The sequence below is a fragment of the Triticum dicoccoides genome, chromosome 7A, assembly GCF_002162155.2.
Source record: "Triticum dicoccoides isolate Atlit2015 ecotype Zavitan chromosome 7A, WEW_v2.0, whole genome shotgun sequence".
Taxonomy (NCBI): Eukaryota; Viridiplantae; Streptophyta; class Magnoliopsida; order Poales; family Poaceae; genus Triticum; species Triticum dicoccoides.
In genome coordinates this window covers 418011231-418037978 of record NC_041392.1, presented here as the reverse complement: position 1 = coordinate 418037978, position 26748 = coordinate 418011231, and the positions used below count along the sequence as shown (strand labels likewise).

At 40.5% G+C, this 26748-nt stretch overlaps 1 protein-coding gene across 1 annotated transcript; it reads left to right on the top strand.

The window, feature by feature from the left end:
- The first annotated feature begins 23329 nt into the window (after positions 1 to 23329).
- Positions 23330 to 26473, top strand: LOC119331554 (mitogen-activated protein kinase 2-like). The gene is made up of 6 exons (XM_037604719.1): positions 23330 to 23754; positions 24102 to 24231; positions 24621 to 24758; positions 24855 to 25187; positions 25588 to 25771; positions 25975 to 26473. Exons 1-6 carry the CDS (start codon positions 23549 to 23551, stop codon positions 26145 to 26147), a joined length of 1164 nt encoding a protein of 387 aa, XP_037460616.1. The 5' UTR covers positions 23330 to 23548; the 3' UTR covers positions 26148 to 26473.
- Positions 26474 to 26748: the final 275 nt, after the last annotated feature.

Below are 26748 nucleotides of genomic sequence, written 5' to 3'. Positions count from 1 at the left end.
CATTACTTGAGCACTTTATGCCTAGCTTAATGGCTTTAAAGAAAGCGCTGCCAGGGAGACAACCCGGAATTTTTAGAGAGTCATTTATTTCTGTTGAGTGCTTTTATAAAGTTTAAAAAGAAAAAATAAAGAGGAGAACCCAAAACTTTTCAAAAAGGAAAGTGAAAGTGAGAGAGACAAGCATTGTTGAAGTGGGGGAGCTCCTTGAACTTTGTTCATGCTCACGAAAACTTTGTGAATCTTGATTACAGAAACTTTTAAACAAAAATAATTATCCCCTTGTACAATTCCATTGTATTATAAAAATAATGTGCCAAGATTTTCCTTTAGGATGTTTACATTGCTTGTTAGTTTGTGCGGTGCAAAACAGAAACTTTGGTTGTAGTGCGTGATTTCACATTTTTTTTACCGGAACGTCAAATGGTTCTGAAACTTTTTGCAGTGTCTTTATATACAATTTTTCTATTTTTCCTAATTATTTTAGAATTTTTGGAGTACCATAGGTATGGTGAATGTTCAGATTATTACAGACTATCATGTTTAAGACAGATTCTGTTTTTGATGCATAGTTTGCTTGATTTGATGAAACTATCGATTTCTATCAGTGGATTAAGCCATGGAAAAGTTATATTACATTAGCTACAATGCAAAAATAAAATATGAATTGGTTTGCAATAGTACTTAGAGTAGTGATTTGATTTATTATACTAACGGATCTTACCGAGCTTTCTGTTGAGTTTTGTGTGGATGAAGTGTTCGAAGAACGAGGAGGTCTCGATGCGAGGAGAAGGAGGAGAGTCAAGAGCTCAAGCTTGGGGATGCCCAAGGCACCCCAAGTAAATATTCAAGGAGACTCAAGCGTCTAAGCTTGGGGATGCCCTAGAAGGCATCCCATCTTTCTTCAACAAGTATCGGTATGTTTTCGGATTCGTTTTGTTCATGTGATATGTGCAAATCTTGGAGCGTCTTTTGCATTTAGTTTTCACTTTTATTTTATGCACCATGCTGGTATGAGATAGTCCTTGGTTGATTTATATAATGCGCATTGCACTTCACTTATATTTTTTGAGTATGGCTTTATAGAATGCTTCATGTGCTTCACTTATATCATTTGAAGTTTGGATTGTCTGTTTCTCTTCACATAGAAAACCGCCATTTGTAGAATGCTCTTTGCTTCACTTATATTTGTTAGAGCATGGTAATATCTTTTGTAGAAAGAATTAAACTCTCTTGCTTCACTTATATCTATTTAGAGAGATGACATGAACTGGTCATTCACATGGTTGGTCATAAAATCCTACATAAAACTTGTAGATCACTGAATATGATATGTTTAATTCCTTGCAATAGTTTTGCGATATAAAGATGGTGATATTAGAGTCATGCTAGTGGGTAGTTGTGGATTGTAGAAATACTTGTGTTGAAGTTTGTGATTCCCGTAGCATGCACGTATGGTGAACCGTTATGTAACGGAGTTGGAGCATGAGGTATTTATCGATTGTCTTCCTTATGAGTGGCGGTCGGGGACGAGTGATGGTCTTCTCCTACCAATCTATCCCCCTAGGAGCATCCGCGTAGTACTTTGTTTTGATGACTAATAGATTTTTGCAATAAGTATGTGAGTTCTTTATGACTAATGCTGAGTCCATGGATTATACGCACTTTCACCCTTCCATCATTGCTAGCCTCTTCGATACCGTGCATTGCCCTTTCTCACCTTGAGAGTCAGTGCAAACTTCGCTGGTGCATCCAAACCCCGTGATACGATACGCTCTATCACACATAAGCCTCCTTATATCTTCCTCAAAACAGCCACCATACCTACCTATTATGGCATTTCCATGGCCATTCCGAGATATATTGCCATGCAACTTCCATCATCATCATATACATGACTTGAGCATTTATTGTCATATTGCTTTGCATGATCATAAGATAGCTAGCATGATGTTTTCATGGCTTGTCCATTTTTTGATGTCATTGCTACGTTAGGTCATTGCACATCCCAGTACACCGCCGGAGTCATTCATATAGAGTCATATCTTTGTTCTAGTATCGAGTTGTAATATTGAGTTGTGAGTAAATAAAAGTGTGATTATCATCATTATTAGAACATTGTCTCATGTGAGGTTATCAAAATAAAAGTGGCCAAAGAAGCCCCAAAAGAGAGAGAGAGAGAGAGAGAGAGAGAGAGAGGGGGGGAGGGAGAGAGGCCAAAGAAGCCTACAAAAAAAGAAAAAAAGAGAAAAATATATAAAAAAATGAGAGAAAAGAGAGAAGGGACAATGTTACTATCCTTTTACCACACTTGTGCTTCAGAGTAGCACCATGTTCTTCATATAGAGAGTCTCTTGAGTTATCACTTTCATATACTAGTGGGAATTTTCATTATATAACTTGGCTTGTATATTCCAACGATGGGCTTCCTCAAATGCCCTAGGTCTTCATGAGCAAGCAAGTTGGATGCACACCCACTTAGTTTTAGTTGGAGCTTTCACACACTTATAGCTCTAGTGCATCCATTGCATGGCAATCCCTACTCCTCGCATTGACATCAATTGATGGGCATCTCCATAGCCCGTTGATTAGCCGCGTCGATGTGAGACTTTCTCCCTTTTTGTCTTCTCGACACAACCTCCATCATCATATTCTATTCCACCTATAGTGCTATATCCATGGCTCACGCTCATGTATTGCGTGAAAGTTGAAAAGGTTTGAGAATGTCAAAAGAATGAAACAATTGCTTGGCTTATCATCGGGGTTGTGCATGATTTGAATATTTTGTGTGGTGAAGATTGAGCATAGCCAGACCATATGATTTTGTAGGGATAACTTTCTTTGGCCATGTTATTTTGAAAAGACATGATTGCTTTATTAGTATGCTTGAAGTATTATTGTCTTAATGTCAAATGATAGACTATTGCTTTGAATCACTCGTGTCTTAATATTCATGCCATGATTAGATTACATGATCAACATTATGCTAGGTAGCATTCCACATCAAAAATTATCTTTTTTATCATTTACCTACTCGAGGACGAGAAGGAATTAAGCTTGGGGATGCTAATACGTCTTCGTCGTATATATAATTTTTGATTGTTCCATGCCAATATTATACAACTTTCATATACTTTTGGCAACCTTTTATACTATTTTTGAGGACTAACATATTGATCCAGTGCCCAGTGCCAGTTCCTGTTTGTTACATGTTTTTTGTTTCGCAGAAAATCCATATCAAACAGAGTCCAAACGAGATAAAAATCGACGGAGATTTTTTTTGGAATATATGTGATTTTTGGGAAAAAGAATCAACACGAGATGATGCCCAAGGGGGCCACGAGGCAGGGGCGCGCCCTGGGCCCTCGTGGCCACCCCGTAAGGTGGTTGGTGCCCTTCTTTCGCCGGAAGAAAGCTAATATCCAGATAAAACTCATGTCCAAATTTCAGCCCAATCGGAGTTATGGATCTCCGGGAATATAAGAAACGGTGAAAGGGCAGAATCTGGAACGCAGAAACAGAGAGAGACAGATAGACAGATCCAATCTCGGAGGGGCTCTCGTCCCTCCGCTGCCATGGAGGCCATGTACCAGAGGGGAAACCCTTCTCCCATCTAGGGAGAAGGTCAAGGAATAAGAAGAAGAAGAAGAAGAAGAAGAAGAAGAAGAAGAAGAAGAAGAAGAAGAAGAAGAAGAAGGGGGGCCTCTCCCCCTCTCTCCCGGTGGTGCCGGAACGCCATCGGGGCCATCATCATCACCGTGATCTACACCAACACCTCCGTCATCTTCACCAACATCTTCATCACCTTCCCCCATCTATCTACAGCCATCCACTCTCCCGCAACCCACTGTACCCTCTACTTGAACATGGTGCTTTATGCTTCATATTATTATCCAATGATGTGTTGCCATCCTATGATGTCTGAGTAGATTTTCGTTGTCCGGTCGGTAATTGGTGAATTTCTATGATTGGTTTAATTTGCTTGTGGTTATGTGCTGTCCTTTGGTGCCCATCATATGAGCGCGGGTGTGGATCACACCATAGGATTAGTTGTATGTTGATAGGACTATGTATTGGAGGGAAAGAGTGACAGAAGCTTCAACCTAGCATAGAAATTGATGCATACGGGATTGAAGGGGGCCAATATATCTTAATGCTATGGCTGGGTTTTACCTTAATGAACGTTAGTAGCTGCGGATGCTTGCTAATAGTTCCAATCATAAGTGCATAGAATTCCAAGTTGGGGATGACAGGCAAGCAGTGGCCTCTCCCACATAAAACTTGCTATGGGTCTAGTAAAGTAGTCAAATTCTTAGGGACAATTTCGCAACTCCTACCACCACTTTTCCACACTCGCTATACTAACTTTATTGCTTCTTTACCTAAAACAGCCCCTAGTTTTTATTTACGTGCCCTTTATATTCTTGCAAACCTATCCCGTTACACCTACAAAGTACTTCTAGTTTTATACTTGTTCTAGGTAAAGTGAACGTCAAGCATGCGTAGAGTTGTATCGGTGGTCGATAAAACTTGAGGGATTGTTCTACCTTTAGCTCCTCGTTGGGTTCGACACTCTTACTTATAGAAAGAGGCTACAATTGATCCCCTATACTTGTGGGTTATCAATCATCTCATACAACAATTTATATAATCATCCCGCAACTAACTCATTAGTCACATTGCTTGCAAGGCTTATAGTGATGTGCATGATGTCCCACAAGTATAGGGGATCTATCGTAGTCCTTTCGATAAGTAAGAGTGTCGAACCCAATGAGGAGCAGAAGGAAATGACAAGCGGTTTTCAGTAAGGTATTCTCTGCAAGCACTGAAATTATCGGTAACAGATAGTTTTGTGATAAGGTAATTTGTAACATGTGTAATAAAAGTAAATAAGGTGCAGCAAGATGGCCCAATCCTTTTTGTAGCAAAGGACAAGCCTGGACAAACTCTTATATAAAGGAAAGTGCTCCCGAGGACACATGGGAATTATCGTCAAGCTAGTTTTCACCATGCTCATATGATTCGCATTCGGTACTTTGATAATTTGATATGTGGGTGGACCGGTGCTTGGGTACTACCCTTCCTTGGACAAGCATCCCACTTATGATTAACCCCTCTTGCAAGCATCCACAATTACAAAAGAAGTATTAAGGTAAACCTAACCATAGCATTAAACATATGGATCCAAATCAGTCCCTTACGAAGCAACGCATAAACTAGGGTTTAAGCTTCTGTCACTCTAGCAACCCATCATCTACTTATTACTTCCCAATTCCTTCCTCTAGGCCCAAACAATGGTGAAGTGTCATGTAGTCGACGTTCACATGACACCACTAGAGGAGAGACAACATACATCTCATCAAAATATCGAACGAATACCAAATTCACATGACTACTTATAGCAAGACTTCTCGCATATCCTCAGGAACAAACATAACTACTCACAAATCATATTCATGTTCATAATCAGAGGGGTATTAATATGCATAAAGGATGTAAACATATGATCTTCCACCGAATAAACCAACTAGCATCAACTACAAGGAGTAATCAACACTACTAGTAACCCGCAGGTACCAATCTGAGGCTTCGAGACAAAGATTGGATACAAGAGATGAACTAGGGTTTGAGAGGAGATGGTGCTGGTGAAGATGTTGATGGAGATTGACCCCCTCCCAATGAGAGGATCGATGATGATGACGATGGTGATGATTTCCCCCTCCCGGAGGGATGTTTCCCTACCAGAACAGCTCCGCCGGAGCCCTAGATTGGTTCCGCCAAGGTTCCGCCTCATGGCGGCGGTGTTTCGTCCTGAAAACTTGCTTATGATTTTTTTCTTGGACGAAAGGCTTCATATAGCAGAAGATGGGCACCGGAGGCCTGCCAGGGGGCCCACGAGACAGGGGGCGCGCCCAGGGGGTAGGGCGTGCCCCCACCCTCGTGGCCAGGGTGTGGGCCCCTTCTAGTTAATTCTTTCGCCAGTATTTTTTATATATTCCAAAACGTGCTCCCGTGAAGTTTCAGGACTTTTTGAGTTCTGCAGAATAGGTCTCTAATATGTGCTCTTGTTCCAGCCCAGAATTCCAGCTATCGGCATTCTCCCTCTTCATGTAAACCTTGTAAAATAAGAGAGAAAAGGCATAACTATTGTGACATAATGTGTAGTAACAGCCCATAATGCAATAAATATCGATATAAAAGCATGATGCAAAAATGGACGTATCAGTGCATCACCGAGAGGGCCCAGAGATACCTCTCCGAAATTGGAGTGAAAAATCCTAATTTTGATCTATGCCAACTCAACAAACAACATTGAAGACACCTGCAGAGCATCTTTATAATCACCCAGTTACGTTGTGACGTTTGATAGCACACTAAGTGTCCCTCCGGTATTCGGGAGTTGCATAATCTCATAGTCATAGGAACATGTATAAGTCATGAAGAAAGCAATAGCAATAAACTAAACGATCATAGTGCTAAGCTAACAGATGGGTCTAGTCCATCACATCATTCTCTACTGATGTGATCACGTTCATCAAATGACAACACATGTCCGTGGCTAGGAAACTTAACCATCTTTGATTAACAAGCTAGTTAAGTAGAGGCATACTAGGGACACTCTGTTTGTCTATGTATTCACACATGTACTAAGTTTCCAGTTAATACAATTCTAGCATGAATAATAAACATTTATCATGATATAAGGAAATATAAATAACAACTCTATTATTGCCTCTAGGGCATATTTCCTTCAATAAAATCCTATTTTTGGAGAGAAAAATCAGGGAGAAAGAATTGTCACGATCCACGAGACACAGCCGTCGCCAAGCCCTGTTCTTCCTCGGGAGGGTAGATCTAGAGTCCGTTTGGGGCTCCAGAGAGGGGGGTCTTCGTTCTTCGTCATCACCAACCCTTCTCCATCGCCAATTCCATGATGCTCCCCACCGCGAGTGAGTAATTCCTTCATAGGCTCGCTGGTCGGTGAGGAGTTGGATGAGATTCATCATGTAATCGAGTTAGTTTTGTTAGGGCTTGATCCCTAGTATCCACTATGTTCTTAGATTGATGTTGATATGACTTTGCCATGCTTAATGCTTGTCACTTTGGGCCCGGGTGCCATGATTTCAGATCTGAACCGTTTATGTTATCATTATTATATCCATGTTCTAGATCCAATCTTGCAAGTTATAGTCACCTACTACGTGTTATGATCCGGTAACCCCGGAGTGATTAACCGGGAATTCTTCTGGTGATTACCATAGTGTGAGGAGTTCATGTATTCACTATGTGTTAATGCTTTGTTCCGGATATCTATTAAAAGGAGGCCTTAATATCTCTTAGTTTCCAATAGGACCCCGCTGCCGCGGGAGGGTAGGACAAAAGATGTCATGCAAGTTCTTTTAATAAAGCACGTATGACTATTTACGAAATACATGCCTACATTATATCGATGAACTGGAGCTAGTGCCGAATAGCCCTAAGTTATAACTGTCACATGATGAATATCATCCAACAAGTCATCGATCCAATGCCTATGAATTTATCTTATATTGTTTCTGCTAAGTTACTAATGCTATCATCACTGTTACACTTGCTACAAAATTACTGCTACCAATGTTACTGTTACTATTGCTGCTGGCACTACTATCAAAACTATCAAACTACTGTGCTACTGATTACTTGTTAAGGATAATTAATCTCCATGTGTGGTTGAATTGACAACTCAGCTGCTAATACCTTCAAATATTCTTTGGCTCCCCTTGTGTCGAATCTATAAATTTGGGTTGAATACTCTACCCTTGAAAACTGTTGCGATCCCCTATACTTGTGGGTTATCACTTCATGACTATCAGTTATCAATATCTCCCATGCTAAATAGGCTAGTGGCGGTTCCCAAGCGATAAAAAGTAAAGGTTTTGACTCCATTGGGAGTTTTTGTTTGATTATTCGAGCTATTAACTCTTTTTGTATTTTGCAGTTTGGGACTGGGCATCCCTATTACCGCCATTTTCTCGTGTGATGGTGAGTGAATAAACACTCGACCTGAGAATAACCCGCTTAGCATGGAAGATATCGACCACCTCCTGTCGTTCCATGACTGATCCAGGAACACAAAACGGATAATTTTTTAGGAGTTTTTAGAGGTGGCACATGCAAATTTACTTAGAATGGCAGGGTAATACCGCATATAGGTAGGTATGGTGGACTCATATGGAATAACTTTGGGTTCAAGGTTTTTGATGTACAAGAAAATCCCCACTAGGCGAAGGCTAACAATTAGGTTGAGAAGCGACCAGCTAGAGAGCAACAATGATCATGATCATGCATTATGCATAAGTAACATTGGACACTAGCATGAGTAGGATATGATCACCGTGAACATAAATATCATAGAGGCTATGTTGGTTTTGATTCAACTACATGCATGAACATGTACCAAGTCAAGCCACTTGAACATTCAGAGGAGGATACCATATCATCATACTACATCACAATCATTTTAACGCAATGTTGATATCCAAGATAAATCATTATTCACTCCCAGATACTTATGCATGGCATGAGTAACTATAATCTCTAATTGTCATTGCAAACATGTTTAATCATAATGGACTGAATCATGGATACTAGGTTAAACATATTTACACAAAATGAACATGTTGAGTTCATACCTGTTTCTCTCTGTCACGGCCAGTTCATCGAATATCGTCATTATTGCCTTTCACTTGCACGACCGAACGATATGAAAATAATAATAGTGCAAGAGTGCCATGGACTAAGCTGGAATCTGCAAAACATTTTATTCAACGGGAGAAGACAAGGTAAAATGGGCTCTTTGTTAGTTCAACAATTATTCAACTGAGAGCCACTCAACATTTTCATCATGGTCTTCTCCTTGGTACAACTTGAATAAAAAGAAAAGAAATTCAGAGAAACACATTGAAATATTTTTGGAGTTTTTGGTTTTCTTGAACAAGCAAATAAAAACGAGAAAAACTATTTACACAGGAAAGCTCCCAACAAGCAAAAGAAGAATAAGGAAATCTTTTTGGGTTTTCTTTTTGATATTAATATTACAACTAAGCATGCATAGAAACTAAACTAACTACAACTAAATTTTTTGTTTTTTCTAAAGTTTTTCAAACACACAAGAAGAAGGCAAGAAAAATAAATCTAAGCATCGATGATACAATGAAAAAGTGTGAGCACCGACAAATGGAATAAGTATACATGAACGTAATGTCGGTGGAAACATGTACTCCCCCAAGCTTAGGCTTTTGGCCTAACTTGGTAGTCGATCAGTATCCTGGAGGGTAGTAGGGGTGCTGAGGAGTGGGCATCCACTCGTCCCACTGTTGAGGCTCCTCCTGTGCCGCTTCCGCAACAGCCTGAGCATTCCGGTAGGCGATGATATCCTCAGGCATAATCCTATATTCGCCCCTGGCAGCAGAATCAAACAAAGCAGGTGTAGGCAAGGGGATAATATCATGAGTTTTAACGCTAAAGACCAGGTTATAAGGAATGGGGATGTTAGGATAATCTCGTGCAAGAAAATGATGGTGTTCCATGGCTGCCAGTCTAGGTAAACCTTGGTCAGAGGGTAATCATGAGGGCGTATCTCAACCTTGAAGTGAGCCGCCAAACGAGTAGCAAAAATCCCACCGTGTATTTCACCCTAGGATTTATTAAGATGGAGGCGGCGAGCTACAATAGCTCCCAAGCTATGAGTGTTGTCGCCCTCTAGTGCTCAGCGTAAAACAACAAAGTCTAGTGCACTGAGCGCACCTACTTTCTTTCTAGCAAGCAAGCACTTAGCAACAAATAAAGCAAAATAATGTATGGCAGGAAAGTGTATGCTAGCAGCCGTGGTGGCTGACACCCCTCTCTCATCTCCCAATGTCAAAGTGTGATAAAAGTCCTCAAACCCAGTCGGCCTAGGCTCGGCTAAGCTCCCATCAGAAGGGATCAAGCATATGTCCCAGAATTCAGTAAGTGGTATCTGATGGTTTTCAGCATATAAATCAAAGATCACTTCAGGAGGATTATTCCTAGGCAGGAAAGCAAAACTTTGAACAAAGATATTTGTGAGGATTTGGTGCTGGTCACACTCATCTATAATGAAGTCGGTGAAGATGCCATTTGCAACATATTGTGTGAACTCCTAAAGGATTCCAGCCTCTTCCAGAAACAGGGTGTGCGGCCATTCGCACGGTCGTACCTCCGCCAACCTCCAAGGATGGAGATCACTATCAGATGACTCCCCAATAACACCCTTGGAGTTCTTCTTGGAGCCAAACTTCCTAAAGATATTCATGGTTTTGCTATGAACAAAATTCTGAAATTTATTAGCCCACAAAAAATTCTCAACAAAACTTCACAAAATTGATACCAACTACTCATAGGAATGCATAGAGGCCATAGAAAGCATTCAAACTACTTAGAACACTAAGAATTTAACATGCAAGCACATCTACAGCAGCACCAAGAGTAACTAATTATTCAAAATATAAACCACTAAAGCAAAAAGTAATTGGACAAACGGTGGAGTCACATACCAAGCAATAATCCCCCAAAACAGTTTCGGAAACGGAGCTTCGAGCAAAGAGATCGAAATCCACGAGTTTGAGCTCAAGAACATGGGAGAGAGAGCAATGGAGATTTTTTGGAGGTAGGTGAGGATGTGGTGTAAAGAGATAAGTGAGAGGGCCCACATGGGGACCACAACCCACCAGGGCGCGCCTGGGGGTCCTGGCGCGCCCAGGTGGGTTGTGCCCACCTGGTGCACCTCCCTCTGATGTTATTTGCACCATAAATTCTTAAATATTCAGAAAAAATTGTATTAAATTTTCAAGGCATTCTGAGAACTTTTATTTTTGGGTCATTTTTTTATTGCACGGGAAAATCAGAAAACGGACAAAACATGGCATTTTATTTTATTTAACTAATAAAAACAGAGAATAAAAAGTAGGAACAGAAAGTAGTGCTTACTAAATTCATCAACTTCATACCGTTCAAAAATGATCCATTAATAATGGTTGATCAAGTCTTATTAAAAACCACTTTCGATTAGCATGAAACCGAAGAACTTTCGTAAATCACTAAGTTACCTCAATGGGGATATGCATGTCCCCAACAATAAGCATTTCATATTTCTTTTTGACAGTAGGTAGAGGTATTTGAAAACTTCCAATAGTGATTGTCAGAGATTTTTCAATAATATTAATACCATTCACTTGGAATTGTTTCTTCGGAAGTGCACCGTATGCTCACATTAATATGAAAAGTGACCTTACTTTTATTGCAATCAATAACAGCCCCTGCAGTATTCAAGAAGGGTCTACCAAGGATAATCGACATGTTGTCGTCCTCGGGCATCTCAAGTATAACAAAGTCAGTCAGAATAGTAACATTAGCAACAACAACGGGCACATCCTCATAGATACCAATAGGTATGGCACTTGATTTGTCAGCCATTTGCAAAGATATTTCAGTAGGTGTGAGTTTATTCAACTCAAGTCTTTTATATAAAGAGAAAGGCATAACACTAACACCAGCTCCTAAATCACACAAAGCAGTTTTCACATAATTCTTTTTGATAGAGCAAGGTATAGTTGGTATTCCTGGACCTCCAAGTTTTTTAGGTACTCCATCTTTAAAAGTGTAATTAGCAAGCATAGTGGCGATTTCAGCTTCCAGTATTTTTCTTTTATTGGTGATGATATCTTTCATATACTTTGTGATGAGGGCATCAATACCATTGTTACACCCACAGCCCCTACTGCTATACATACTGGACCAATTACTAGAGCTCGTGCACGCCAATTAAATTATCAGGTACTTTCATTTCTTGGTAATGATTCTAATGTTCATGAGAATATGATGATGCCTAAATTGGATACATTTGTCTTACTTACAAATGAAGGGCCTAGCTTGGACAAGAGGGATGAACATTGGAGCAAGATTAAGCATGGAGATGATGGCATGCGCAAGGGGAACAAGAACGGAGTTACAAGTGATGATTTCAGGACTTTGAAGCCACCATAATGAGTGCATGAAGCCTTGGACGAAATATACAAGATGCCACTTCATAAATTTCGTCTAGAGGCTATTATAGGTGCTACGTCACCTTATTTTTGGGCCAGGCCAATGTAATTTCAAAATAGTCAAGTATAGGTTGTTTTTAGAGTCTGTATGTGTGGGGAAACAAGAGTTAGGGTTGGTTTCGGACCCCTCCTCCAAGGGCCACGAAATTCCCCCCTCTTCCTCCATATATACAGCCCTTAGGGCATTGTTTAGACTTTGGGTTTTGTTTAGATTAAAAGTTCGCCATAGCTGCAACTTCGCGTACTTCGTTTGTGTTCAACGACCAGACAAAGGCGTCACAGAACCCCACCTTCATTAATAAATCTTTCCTCTTATATTCGCAATATCCAGATTGCAATCTTAGTTTCTTGCTTGTTCTTCGTTTGCTCGCAGGAAACAGACCCTCGTGGTCAGGTTGATCGTGCTCCGGTGTGGTCAATAACCCCTCAGAAGTTGGTTTAGAGATTGCTAAGGCGCGACGTCTAACACGTTCGTAGTCAGATCGTCAAGGTCGACTCCCAAAGAAAACGATAGCCACCATCTCATTGAAACATCGGGACACCTTTGCCTCTATCAAGTGGTATCAGATTTCCAGGTTGCTCGGTGAGATTTTTACAGTTGTTTCATAGTTTAGATTGAGTCCGTTCTTCATACCTATAGTCCACGAAAAAGCCCAAAAAAATTAGGGTTAGCTCATCCTATTCGAACCAGTCTGAGCCTTTGCATAGTCTTTTCAATATTTTGCTTTGTTGAATTTGCGGTTGCATTGTCGTGTCAATTTGTTGGCCTTAGCATCTAGTCTTTTAGAGTTTCGAGTTCTGGTCATAAGTTATCACGCCGCCACCGCACCATCATCATCGGCCCTGCCATCTACCACGACCGCTTATCCGCCACCGCTCTGAATCTGTATCCATATACCACCACCAATCAGTATCCATATACCACCACCGATCTGTATCCATATACCACCACCGCTACCATATATCACCACCGCTGCCATATCTTACCACCATATATCCACCACCAATCCGAGTTCCTTTCATATTAGGTTTGTTTTCGAGATCCATCTAATTTCTGATTGGTGTTTCCTTGCCTGAGTAGGTTTAAAAAAAGAGTCTGGAGACCCCCGGGCAGTTTTTAGGCCAAAATTTCGGCGACCAAAAATATTTTTCCCTATCCTATTTTTAGGATTTTCTGAGTCTTTTGAGACACTCGCAATCATAGTGATTTTTTGTCGCACTTTTTCATCGTCGCTGCCCTGATTTGCGAAAAAAATTGTCAAAAAAATTTCGTGTCCATCCTGTCATTTTGACCTGGGAAGAGTTTTGAGACACTCGCCATTATAGTGATTTTTTGCAAAACAAAAGAGGAGCGCCAAAAAAACAGAGCAAAAAAATTGAGAGTGTGCTTTTCCCTTGTTTACGTGCAGCGCCGTGATTTTGTTAGTGTTCTAGTCTCACGTCTCTAGCACGGTCTAGCCTAGGACCAGCACAGTACCATCGTTGAGCGTTTATTCAACTTTGCATCTCTGAATTGATTATTGCTAATCTTTTTGCTACCATATTATAAGCCTTCCTAGCTCCACATAAATATACGTCGTGCGTTTGACTCTCCCTGGTAATCGCTCTATCCAAGCTTTGAAAGTTTTCACTATAGAGGTTTCCGGTCACCGCCTGCTACCGGGTAAGAACTGGTAAGAATTTGAGATTTGCTTGATGGATTTGAGACACCCACCACCACCACTTGTTAGTAGTCTATAGGATCATATTCTTGTGTGTTTCTATTGCTGCTAACCATGGCAGGATCACAAGCCAACGAGATTGACTGGGAGAACTTGACAAGAAAGGAGCTTCATGATAAGTTTTAGCAAATGATGAGTGGATGGGTGCAAGATGTGCTAAACTTATTTGAAGAGGCCATGGAGAAGATAGATGGCATGGAGAAGACGTTTGAAACAAAGCTCGATAACAACAACGCCTTCCAAATCAAGTGGGACGAGCACTGCATGTTCCCATTGAGCCTGGTCAAAATTGTGATGCCGCTGTTGATGTTTCTATAGCTCCTGCTGCTACTGCAGAGGTGGAGGGCCATTACGAGGATGAGGTTGATCAAAATCAGAACTACGTGCAACCACCAGCACCAGGTCGTCCTCATGCATATCATCGCAACGGTAGGGCTGCACCACCACCTGAGGTACGAGATCATGACCATCTTCCTAAACTAAAATTGAATATTCCACCATTTGAGGGTAGATATGTTCCTGATATTTATCTTACTTGGGAGTTAGAAACTGAACAGCATTTTACATGTTTACAATATCCCGAGGAGCGACGTGTTCCTGCTGCTGTTTGTGCTTTCACTAGTTTTGCATGTGTTTGGTGGTCTGAACATTGTAGATTATATCCTATTCCATCTACTTGGTCTGCTTTGAAAATTTCTATGTGTACTCGCTGGTTTCCACCATACTATCAACGTGAATTGCTTCAAAAATTGTAGCGTTTGAGACAAGGAAAAAATTATGTAGAAGAATATTATCAGGAATTACAAACTGGTATGATTAGATGTGGTATTGTTGAGGATAATGAAGCTATGCTTGCACGTTTTATGGGTGGATTAAATAAAGAGATTCAAACCATTCTAGAGTATAAGGAGTATAATAATATAACTCGTTTATTCCATCTTGCTTGCAAAGCTGAACGTGAAGTGCAGGATCGACGGGCATTGGCACTAATTAATTTTTCTGCAGGTCGATTTTCATTATGGACACCACGTACATCCTCTACTCCCACATGTTCTACTACAGCACCACTAACTTCAGCCGCCAATTCCAACCGAGATACAAGAAAATAGGCACCACCACCACCATCTGCTAGGGGTGCACCTTCCGGTCCCACACAGAGCTCTTCTTCATCCATGGCATCAACAGGGCACACAAGTGATATTATTTGTCATCGTTGTAAGGGACGAGGTCATTATGCAAGAGAATGCAAATCTCAGTGTGTGATGATTGCTACCGAGGATGGTGGGTATGAGTCCGCTAGTGACTATGATGAAGAGACTTTGGCTCTTATTACAAGTGAAGAACACGGTGGAGACGATTCTGATTATGAGACACAATACATGGTTGCTGAAGATGCTGACAGGTATGAAAGTTTAGTTGCTCAACGTGTTTTGAGTGTGCAGGTCACACAAGCTGAGCAAATCAGAGGCATAATTTGTTCCACACAAAGGGAGTTGTGAAGGAACGTTCTGTCTGCGTCATCATTGATGGAGGGAGTTGCAACAACTTGGCTAGCATGGAGATGGTGGAGAAGCTATCTCTCACCACAAGACCACATCCACATCCTTACTGCATCCAATGGTTCAACAACAACGGCAAGGTTAAGGTAACACGTACTGTTTGTGTGCATTTTAGTATCTCTACATATGCTGATTATGTTGATTGTGATGTGGTACCCATGCAAGCATGTTCCATATTACTTGGTAGACCATGGCAGTTTGATAAAAATTATGTACACCATGGTAGAAATAATCAGTATACTCTTGTTCATAAGGATAACCATATTACTTTGCTTCCTATGACTCTTGATTCCATTTTGAAAAATGATATTAATAGAGGTAATAAAGCAAAATAGGAGAAAAATAAGAGTGAAAATCAGATTGTGGCAAAAGAATTTGAGCAACAAATAAAACCTAATAATAAACCATCTAGTGTTGCTTCTGAAATTAAATTGAAAAGTGCATGTTTACTTGCCACAAAATCTGATATTGATGAGCTAGATTTCAGCAAATCTGTTTGATATGCTTTTGTGTACAAAGAGGCATTATTTTCATTCGAGGACGTGCCTTCCTCTTTGCTCCCTGCTGTCACTAACATTTTGCAATAGTTCGCTGACGTTTTCCCACAAGACGTGCCACCGGGATTACCACCTATTCGAGGGATTGAGCATCAAATTGACTTAATTCCCGGTGTATCGCTACCCAACCGTGGACCATACCGTACCAATCCAGAGGAAACGAAGGAGATTATGCGTCAAGTACAGGAGCTGCTCGACAAAGGTTATATACGTGAATCTCTTAGTCCTTGTGTTGTTCCTATTACACTAGTGCCTAAAAAGGATGGTACGTCGCGTATGTGTGTTGATTGTAGAGGCATTAATAATATTACTATTCGTTATCGTCATCCTATTCCTAGGCTAGATGATATGCTTGATGAATTGAGTGGCTCTACAATATTCTCCAAAGTTGATTTGCATAGTGGATACCATCAAATTCGTATGAAATTGGGAGATGAATGGAAAACAACTTTTAAAACTAAGTTTGGTTTATATGAGTGATTAGTCATGCCTTTTGGGTTAACTAATGCACCTAGTACTTTCATGAGACTAATGAATGAAGTTTTACGTGCTTTCATTGGACGATTTGTGGTAGTCTATTTTGATGATATACTGATTTATAGCAAATCTTTGGAAGAACATTTGGAACGTTTACGTTATGTTTTTATTGCTCTATGTGATACACGTTTGTTTGGTAACCTTAGGAAGTGCACCTTTTGCACCGGCCGAGTATCTTTTCTTGGCTATGTTGTTACTCCACAGGGAATTGAAGTTGATAAAGCCAAGATTGAAGCTATTGAGAGTTGGCTGCAGCCCAAAACGGTCACATAGGTGAGGAGTTTTCTTGGACTCGCTGGTTTCTATAGGCGTTTTGTGAGAGATTTTAGCACCATTGTTGCACCTCTCAATGAGCTTACAAAGAAGGATGTGCCTTTTGTTTGGGGTACCGCACAGGAATAAGCCTTCACGGTATTGAAAGATAAGTTGACACATGCACCTTTACTCCAACTTCCTGATTTTAATAAGACTTTTGAGCTTGAATGTGATGCTAGTGGAATTGGATTAGGAGGTGTGTTATTACAAGATGGCAAGCCTGTTGCATACTTTTCTGAAAAAATGAATGGGCCTAGTTTGAACTATTCTACTTATGATAAAGAATTATATGCTCTTGTTCGGACCTTAGAAACATGGCAACATTATTTATGGCCCAAAGAATTTGTTATACATCCTGATCATGAATCTTTGAAACACATTAAAAGTCAAGCAAAACTGAACCGTAGACATGCTAAATGGGTTGAATTCATTGAGACTTTCCCTTATGTCATTAAACATAAGAAGGGTAAAGAAAATGTTATTGCTGATGCATTGTCTCGTAGTTATACTATGCTTTCACAACTTGACTTTAAAATCTTTGGTTTGGAGACCATCAAAGATCAATATGTGCATGATGCCGAATTTAAAGATGTATTGCAGAATTGTAAAGAAGGTAGAACATGGAACAAGTTTGACGTTAACGATGATTTGTGTTTCGTGCTAACAAGCTATGCATTCCAGCGAGCTCCGTTCGTCTTTTGTTGTTATAGGAGGCGCATGGAGGAGGACTAATGGGACACTTTGGCGTGAAGAAGACAGAGGATATACTTGCTACACATTTCTTTTGGCCAAAGATGAGATGGGATGTTGAACGTTTTGGTGCTCGCTGCACTACATGTCAAAAAGCTAAATCACGACTCAATCATCATGGTTTATATATGCATTTGCATGTACCTAGTGTTCCTTGGGAGGATATATCTATGGACTTTGTTTTAGGTTTACCTCGAACAAAGAGGGGGGGATAGCATATTTGTTGTCGTGGATAGGTTCTCGAAAATGGCACACTTTATACCATGTCATAAAAGCGATGATGTTGTTAATGTTGCTGATTTGTTCTTTCGTGAAATTATTCGCTTGAATGGTGTGCCAAATACTATTGTTTCAGATCGTGATACTAAATTTCTTAGCCACTTTTGGAGATGTTTATGGGCTAAGTTGGGGACTAAACTGCTTTTTAGTACTACTTGTCACCCCCAAACTGATGGACAAACTGAAGTAGTAAATAGAACATTGTCTACTATGCTTAGGGCTGATTTGAAGAATAATAAGAAAATGTGGGAAGAATGCTTGCCTCATATTGAATTTGCTTATAATCGTTCATTGCATTCTACTACTAAGATGTGCCCTTTTGAAATTGTGTATGGTTTCCTACCTCGTGCACCTATTGATTTGTTGCCTCTTCCATCTTCGGAGAAGGTTAATTTTGATGCTAAACAATGTGCTGAATTGATTTTAAAAATGCATGAGTTAACTAAGGAAAACATTGAGCGTATGAATGCTAAATATAAACTTGCTGGAGATAAGGGTAGAAAACATGTTGTGTTTGCACCTGGAGATCTTGTTTGGTTACATTTGCGTAAGGATAGATTTCCTGATTTGCGCAAATCAAAGATAATGCCACGTGTTGATGGTCATTTTAAGGTGTTAGAGAAAATAACTGATAATGCATATAAACTTGAGCTGCCTGTAGATTTTGGAGTTAGTCCCACTTTTAACATTGCAGATTTGAAGCCTTATTTGGGTGAGGAAGATGAGCTGACTTCATTTCAATAAGGGGAGGATGATGAGAACATCAATACCATTGTTACACCCATAGCCCCTGCTGCTATACATACTGGACTAATTACTAGAGCTCGCGCACGCCAATTAAATTATCAGGTACTTTCGTTTCTTGGTAATGATTCTAATGTTCATGAGAATATGATGCTGTCTAAATTGGATACATTTGTCTTACTTACAAATGAAGGGCCTAGCTTGGACAAGAGGGGTGAACATTGGAGCAAGATTAAGCATGGAGATGATGGCATGCGCAAGGGGAACAAGAATGGAGTTACAAGTGATGATTCCGGGACTTTGAAGCCACCATAATGAGTGCATAAAGCCTTGGACGAAATATACAAGAGGCCACTTCATAAATTTCGTCCAGAGGCTATTATAGGTGTTGTGTCACCTTATTTTTGGGCAATGCCCATGTAATTTCGAAATATTCAAGTATAGGCTGTTTTTAGAGTCCGTATGTCTGGGGTAACAAGAGTTAGGGTTGGTTTTGGATCCCTCCTCCAAGGGCCACGAAATTCCCCCCTCTTCCTCCAAATATACAGCCCTTAGGGCATCGTTTAGACTTTGGGTTTTGTTTAGATTAAAAGTCCGCCATAGCTGCAACTTCGCGTACTTCGTTTGTGTTCAACGACCAGACAAAGGCGTCACAGAATCCCATCTTCATTAATAAAGCTTTCCTCTTATATTCACAATATCCAGATTGCAATCTCAGTTTCTTGCTTGTTCTTCGTTTGCTCGCAGGAAACATACCCTCGTGGTCAGGTTGATCGTGCTCCGACGTGGTCAATAACCCCTCGAAAGTTGGTTTAGCGATTGCTAAGGCGCAACATCTCGCACGTTTGTAGTCGGATCGTCAAGGTAGACTCCCACAGAAAACGATAGCCACCATCTCATCGAAACATCGGTACACCTTTGCCTCTATCACTTTGCATAAGGAGGCATTCTCAGAATATCAGTCAAGCGAGCACGCAAAAGGACTGGCCTCATCATTTCAGCAAAGCGTTCAAATTATTCATCATCATTCTTTTTAGTTGGCTTAGGTGGAAAAGGCATAGGTTTTTGAACCCACGGTTCTCTTTCTTTACCATGTTTTCTAGCCACAAAGTCTCTTTTATCATACCTTTTATTCTTAGCTTGTGGGTTATCAAGATCAATAGGTGGTTCTATCTCAACATCATTATCTGGTTCTTTTTCATTGTTTGGTTGAGAGTCTTCATGAACTTCATCGTTATCTTTTTCATTATTAGTATGTGAGTGTTCATTACCAGGTTGAGTTTCAGCATCAGAGATAGAAGTTTCATTGTCATTATCAGGAGGTTTCTCTATTTCAGGTTCACTATAAGTATGCAAAGTCCTATTATTTTTCTTTTTAGAAGGCCTAGGTGCACTAGTGTCATTTCTTTGTGAGTCTTGTTCAATTCTCTTTGGGTGTCCCTCAGGATAAAGTGGTTCCTGGGTCATTTTACCTCCTCTAGTTGCAACTCTAACAGCAAAGTCATGCATATTATTATTCATTTCATCAAGCAACTCTCTTTGAGATTTAGCAACTTGTTCTAACTGAGTTTGAACCATAGAAGCATGTTTTCCAACACCTCTAACATCATTTGAAATTCTAAATAACAAGTCACTCAAGCGAGCAATCATATCAGAATTATATTTCAATTGTTTCATAACATTTGCATTGAAGTGAGCTTGTTTTCTAATGTAGTTTTCAAACTCACAAAAGGCATTGGCTAGGATGCATATTGTGAGGATTGTCATTATCATTGAACTTCGTAAGAGAATTTACCTCTACCACCTTAGGCAGCGGTGGTGTATTAAGCCCATGTATTTGTTCAATAGGAGGTAAAATTTTAACATCCCCAGCTTTAATACCTTTTTCCTTCATAGATTTCTTTGCCTCTTGCATATCTTCAAGACTGAGATATAATATACCCCTCTTCTTCGGAGTGGGTTTAGACGGTGGTTTAGGAATAGTCCAATCATCATAATTTTTCAATATGTTATTCAATAATTCTTCAACTTGTCCAACAGTTCGTTCCCTGAAAACACAACCAACACAACTATCTAGGAAGTCCCTAGAAGCATCAGTTAGTCTATTATAGAAGATATCAAGTATTTCATTTTTCTTAAGAGGATGATCAGGCAAAGCATTAAGTAACTGGCAAAGCCTCCCCCAAGCTTGTGGGAGACTCTCTTCTTTAGTTTGCACAAAGTTAAATATTTCCTGCAAATCAGTTTGTTTCTTATGAGCAGGGAAATATTTTTCAGAGAAGTAATAAATCATATCCTAGGTACTACACACACAACCAGGAGCAAGAGTATTGTACCAAGCTTTAGCATCACCCTTTAATGAGAAAGGAAATAATTTGAGAATAAAGTAATAGCAAGCTTTCTCATCATGAGTAAAAAGGGTGGCTATATCATTCAACTTAGTAAGATGTGCCACAGCAGTTTCAGTTTCATAACCATGGAAAGGATCAGATTCAGCCAAAGTAATTAGATCTGGGTCGACGGAGAATTCATAATCCTTATCATCAATAAAGATAGGTGAGGTAGCAAACTTAGGATCACATTTCATTCTAGCATTTAGAGATTTTTCTTTATACTTGTGTAGTAATTTATCTAGATCATCTCTATCATCACACGTAAGAATATCTCTATTTGTTTCTTCACTCATAACATAACCTTACGGTACCTTAGGCAATTCATATCTAGGAGGGCTAGTTCTAGCAAGTGTTTCAGGAGATTCCGTTTCAAGCTCATCATCAGATTCAACAACATCATGTTGTATTACTCTAGCAATTTTTTTCATCAAGAAATTCATCAAGTGGCACATCATCATTAACAAGCAAGGTACTAGCATCATCATAAGCATCATTCATAGTAGAAGTAGCATCATCAATAACTTGCGACATATTAGAATTGATAGCATGTGGTGGTGTTGCAAGTTTACTCATAACAGAAGGTGAATCTAAAGCAGAACTGGATGGCAGTTCCTTACCTCCCCTCGTCTTTGAGGGAAATATCTTAGTCTTAGGATCCTTCAGATTCTTCATAGTGATAATATAATAATAATCCCAAGTGACGCAACAAATATAGCTATGCTCCCCGGCAACGGCGCCAGAAAAAGGTCTTGATATCCCACAAGTATAGGGGATCGCAACAGTTTTCAAGGGTAAAGTATTCAACCCAAATTTATAGATTTGACACAAGGGGAGGCAAAGAATATTTGAAGGTATTAGCAGCTGAGTTGTCAATTCAACCACACCTGGAGATTAATTATCTGCAGCAAGGTGATCAGTAGCAAAGTAGTTTGATAGTTTTGATAGTAGTGACAGCAGCAATAGTAACAGTAGCAGTGATAGCAGTAATTTTGTAGCAAGTGTAACAGTGATGGTAGTAGTAGTAGTTAGCAGAAACAATATGAAAAAAATTCGTAGGCATTGGATCGGTAACTTGTTGGATGATATTCATTATGTGACAGTTATAACCTAGGGCGATTCTAATATGACAGTCACTTTAGGCACCCGGGCCCAAAGTGACAAGCATTAAGCATGGCAAAGTCATAGCAACATCAATCTAAGAACATAGTGGATACTAGGGATCAAGCCCTAACAAAACTAACTCGATTACATGATGAATCTCATCCAACTCCTCACCGACCAGCGAGCCTACGAAGGAATTACTCACTCCCGATGGGGAGCATCATGAAATTCGCGATGAAGAATGGTTGGTGATGACAAAGAACAAAGACCCCCCTCTCCGGAGCCCCAAACGGACTTCAGATCTGCCCTCCCGAGGAAGAACAAGGCTTGGCGGCGGCTCCATCTCGTGGATCGCGATAATTTTTTCTCCCTAATTTTTTCTCAAAAAATAGGATTTTTATAGCGTTGGTTTCAGAGTCTGCGGGGCCACCAGGTGTGGACAACCCACCTGGGCGCGCCAGCAGAGGGGGCGCGCCCTGGTGGGTTGTGCCCACCCAGGGGCCCCTTTTCGGTAGGTCTTGGCTTCAGAAATTCTTATATACTCCTATTATATAAAAATTCCTCACAAAGTTTCGTTCCATTCCGAGAACTTTTATTTCTGCACAAAAACAACATCATGGTAGTTCTGCTGAGAACAGTGTCAGTTCGGGGTTACTTTTATTCAAATCATGCAAATTAGAGTCCAAAATAAAAGGAAGAGTGTTAGGAAAAATAGATATGTTGGAGACGTATCAAGTGGCCATGTGTCGAAAGTAACATATCAACACGGAATTCACTATATCACGTCTATTAAACATACATAAATATTAGTATTAAGCTTAAATTCAAATTTCACATGGCGGTAACCAACAAATGACCAACTGCAAGAAACTAGAAATTCACTTAACTCCATATATTTACCGCGAATCCAAAATGTTGTAATCAAATCTAAGTTCCATCGGCAGGTTTTCTTCCTATAACTGAAGATCAACCAGACGTGGAAATTTACAAAAACAACCTAACTTTGCGTACTTAACGTAAATTAAAAAAAATGAATTCCATGGACTAGGTTCCGCAGGTAAGATCAGACAGGTGTCACAGAAATGTCATATCAGCCGGGCAAAAAGAGCTACTACAACAAAAGAAATCAAAGGACAGCGACCACTATAGCCGAGAAGAAAGAAGTATGCAAGAAAGGAGCAAAGCAGGCTGCTGCCATGCACAAGGGAAGGGAAGAGAAGTGAAGGCTAAATGGGAGGGGGACGAGAAAAGGGAGGCGGGAATGGTCTGGAGCAGCAAGCCAACCAACTCCTCGCGGGATCACGGGCATTTTCCCTCCAAAAAGCTTCCTCTCCTCCTTTTTCCCCTTTTCCCCAACGCTCATATCTTCTCCCTCGTCCATCCAACCAAGCTAGCAATCTCTCTCTCTCTCTCATCCTCCGCGCGGCGTGCGTTTCTTTCTTTCTTGGCTAGCTCCTCGATCAAGGTGTTCGCGCGCAGGCGTGCGGGTCGATGCGCATGGAGGGTGGAGGCGCCGGGGCAGGAGGAGGAGGTCACGGCGGCGGCCATGGCCTCGGCGGCGAGGCGCAGATCAAGGGCACGCTCACCCACGGCGGCAGGTACGTGCAGTACAACGTCTACGGCAACCTCTTTGAGGTCTCTGCTAAGTACGTCCCACCCATCCGACCTGTCGGCCGCGGCGCCTGCGGCATCATCTGGTACGTACGTCATGCGCTGCATCTGCTCGCGTATATTCCTCAGTTACCTCAGAAAATGGATTGCTTTGCTCGATCAGCTGACTGCGATCCTGTTGCGAGTTCGCTACAGCATATACGACTGAAAGTGGGTCTTGATTAAAGCTACAAATTACCATAGCCTAGCGTATATATATATTATAGTATTAAACCATAAAGCTTTCTATAACGGACCAGTACTAGTTAATTGTTATGGTATGGCTATATTTAACAGCAAAAATAGCTTCTCAATACTAAAAGGAAACAAGAGCTGTTTCTAGTTGATTTTGAGCCTGTGGTGACAAATTCTTTTCTGTGATCTTCTTCTCCAGCGCTGCTGTAAATGCACAGACTCGTGAGGAGGTCGCTATCAAAAAGATAGGTAATGCGTTTGACAACCAGATCGATGCCAAACGCACTTTGCGAGAAGTAAAGCTGCTTCGCCACATGAATCATGAGAATGTGAGCCATCTTTCCTCCTCTCTCATGTGCCTTCTTGTAATAAACCTCTGTGGTTCACATGCTCATATCTGAAATGTTTTGTGATTTCTATTTGACCATGGTTAACTCTGTAGTTTATAGCAAAGGTAAGCCGTCCTGAGGAGATCTGCCGGAAATTCTGGTGATTTTCTTTCAAAGCCAGAATCGCCTGTCATTATTTAGTTACTATACAGACGACATGTGTGACAAAAGTTGAAGTTCCCTACCTGTGCTACCGTGTTTAAACTTTGAACTATCTTGCAACATAAGTCCACATGATGTGTGATTATCTCCACTTATGATATCGAAAATATATATGGTGTGACCCTGAATTTGGTGGTATGATCATGACAAAATCTGACTTTTGGCAGGTGATTTCAATAAAGGACATCATACGCCCACCAAGGCGGGAGAACTTCAACGATGTTTACATCGTCTATGAACTGATGGACACTGATCTTCACCACCTTCTAAGATCAAACCAGCCACTCACGGATGATCACTGTCAGGTATGTACATTGTTCTTTCCATCATCCCTTCAGCATCAGTCCAAACATTCTACAATTGGTCAGCTTTCCTTTCACCTTAACATTTTCATGATGCAGTATTTTCTCTACCAAGTGCTCCGAGGATTGAAGTATGTGCATTCAGCAAAGGTCTTGCACCGGGACCTCAGACCGAGCAACCTGCTGCTCAATGCTAAGTGTGAACTCAAGATTGGAGATTTTGGCTTGGCTAGGACCACGACTGAGACTGACTTCATGATGGAGTATGTTGTTACTCGGTGGTACAGGGCACCGGAGCTCCTGCTCAACTGCTCGGAGTACACTGCAGCAATTGATATCTGGTCAGTGGGCTGCATCCTCGGTGAGATTGCTATGAGGGAGCCACTGTTTCCTGGAAAAGATTATGTTCATCAGCTGAGGCTAATTACTGAGGTATGGCCACTCACTACTACACGAGTCAAGATTTTATTTTTTCCCTTCTGCTTCTTTTTTCTTCTTTTTGTATATTCTCCTGCTCTCTTTTTGCCTCGGAGTCTGACACTATGATTGTCAGTTCTGATTTAGCATAGGTTCCAACTGCTATGCTTTTTCCATGCTTATATCTCTTGGATTACCAACTCAATTAGCACAAGTACACCACATAGGTTGAAGCTTACACTGGTATCTGGTGTAGCATGATACTTCATGCATATGCCTTCATTCAGACTAGTGTTTTGGTCCAAGCATGTGATTATTCTAGATGCACTAACATCTTCTCTTGTTCTACTAAATGGAAATGTCTAATAAATCTTCTCGATGCTGTTTGTAATCCTGATTCATTCTTGATCCAAAGCTGATAGGCTCACCAGATGACACGAGCCTTGGGTTTCTTCGAAGTGATAATGCCCGCAGATACGTGAGGTCTCTTCCTCAATACCCGAAACAGCATTTTGGTTCACGGTTCCCCAGTATGTCCACTGGCGCCATGGATTTGCTTGAGAGGATGCTCGTATTTGATCCGAGCAAGAGGATTACTGGTAATCTTACAGCATAGCATGATCTTGCTTGATTGCAAAATGACAAATTTAATAATGTGAACCATCATTTCAGAATCGTGTGCGAATTATTAAAACCAAGTTGAAATGACACTTCTTACGTTAATTAAACCATTAATGTAAGAAATATTACGAGGAACTTTCTCTTGGAAGTTTAACCTTTTTTTTTCTTGGTGGCTTCGCAGTTGATGAGGCTCTATGCCATCCTTATTTAGCATCCCTTCATGAGATAAATGATGAACCTGTCTGCCCAGCGCCTTTCAGCTTCGACTTCGAACAGCCATCATTTACTGAGGAAGATATCAAAGAACTCATTTGGAGGGAGGCTCTCAAGTTCAACCCTGAACCAATTCACTGAAAAGTTCCCAATGTAGAAAAAGAAGCAATTTCAAATGGCAAATCTATCAGCTCCGTGGGAAAATACATGAGCTGACAGCACGATGTACAGAGTAATCAGTGATCACGTCTCAGCATCTTGTCATACGGCTTGTTGATGACACCATGACGTCGAAAACCTGGAAATTTAGGAATAATGAACGCTTGATCAATAATTTGTTAGCCAAAAAAAGTGGGGCCCTTATCTGTATCATGTTAGGTTGTATCTACCCCCTTTTTGTTGTATGCTTAACAAGACCTGAGTTATGGACTATGGTATTACAGTTTCCGGCCACTCTTCCGTCGTCAGTGTTGTTCACCATCCAACGGATGTCACTTATTATTATTGTGTTCTAAACCCTTCAATCAATATACATGTAGTGTATTGTGTCCCCAATACACCTAACAAAGTTGTCAATTGCGCAGTTGCACTAGTTTGACCAAGAGATTGATAATTTGAATGATATAAGTGTTTTTGTATTTTTGGAATAAATAAAACTAGCAAAATAGAAGTGTAAAGAAATGAGTAAAATGAGGTTTTAATGGTTCACTAGTGGCAACTCGCAACATTAATAACTTCATTA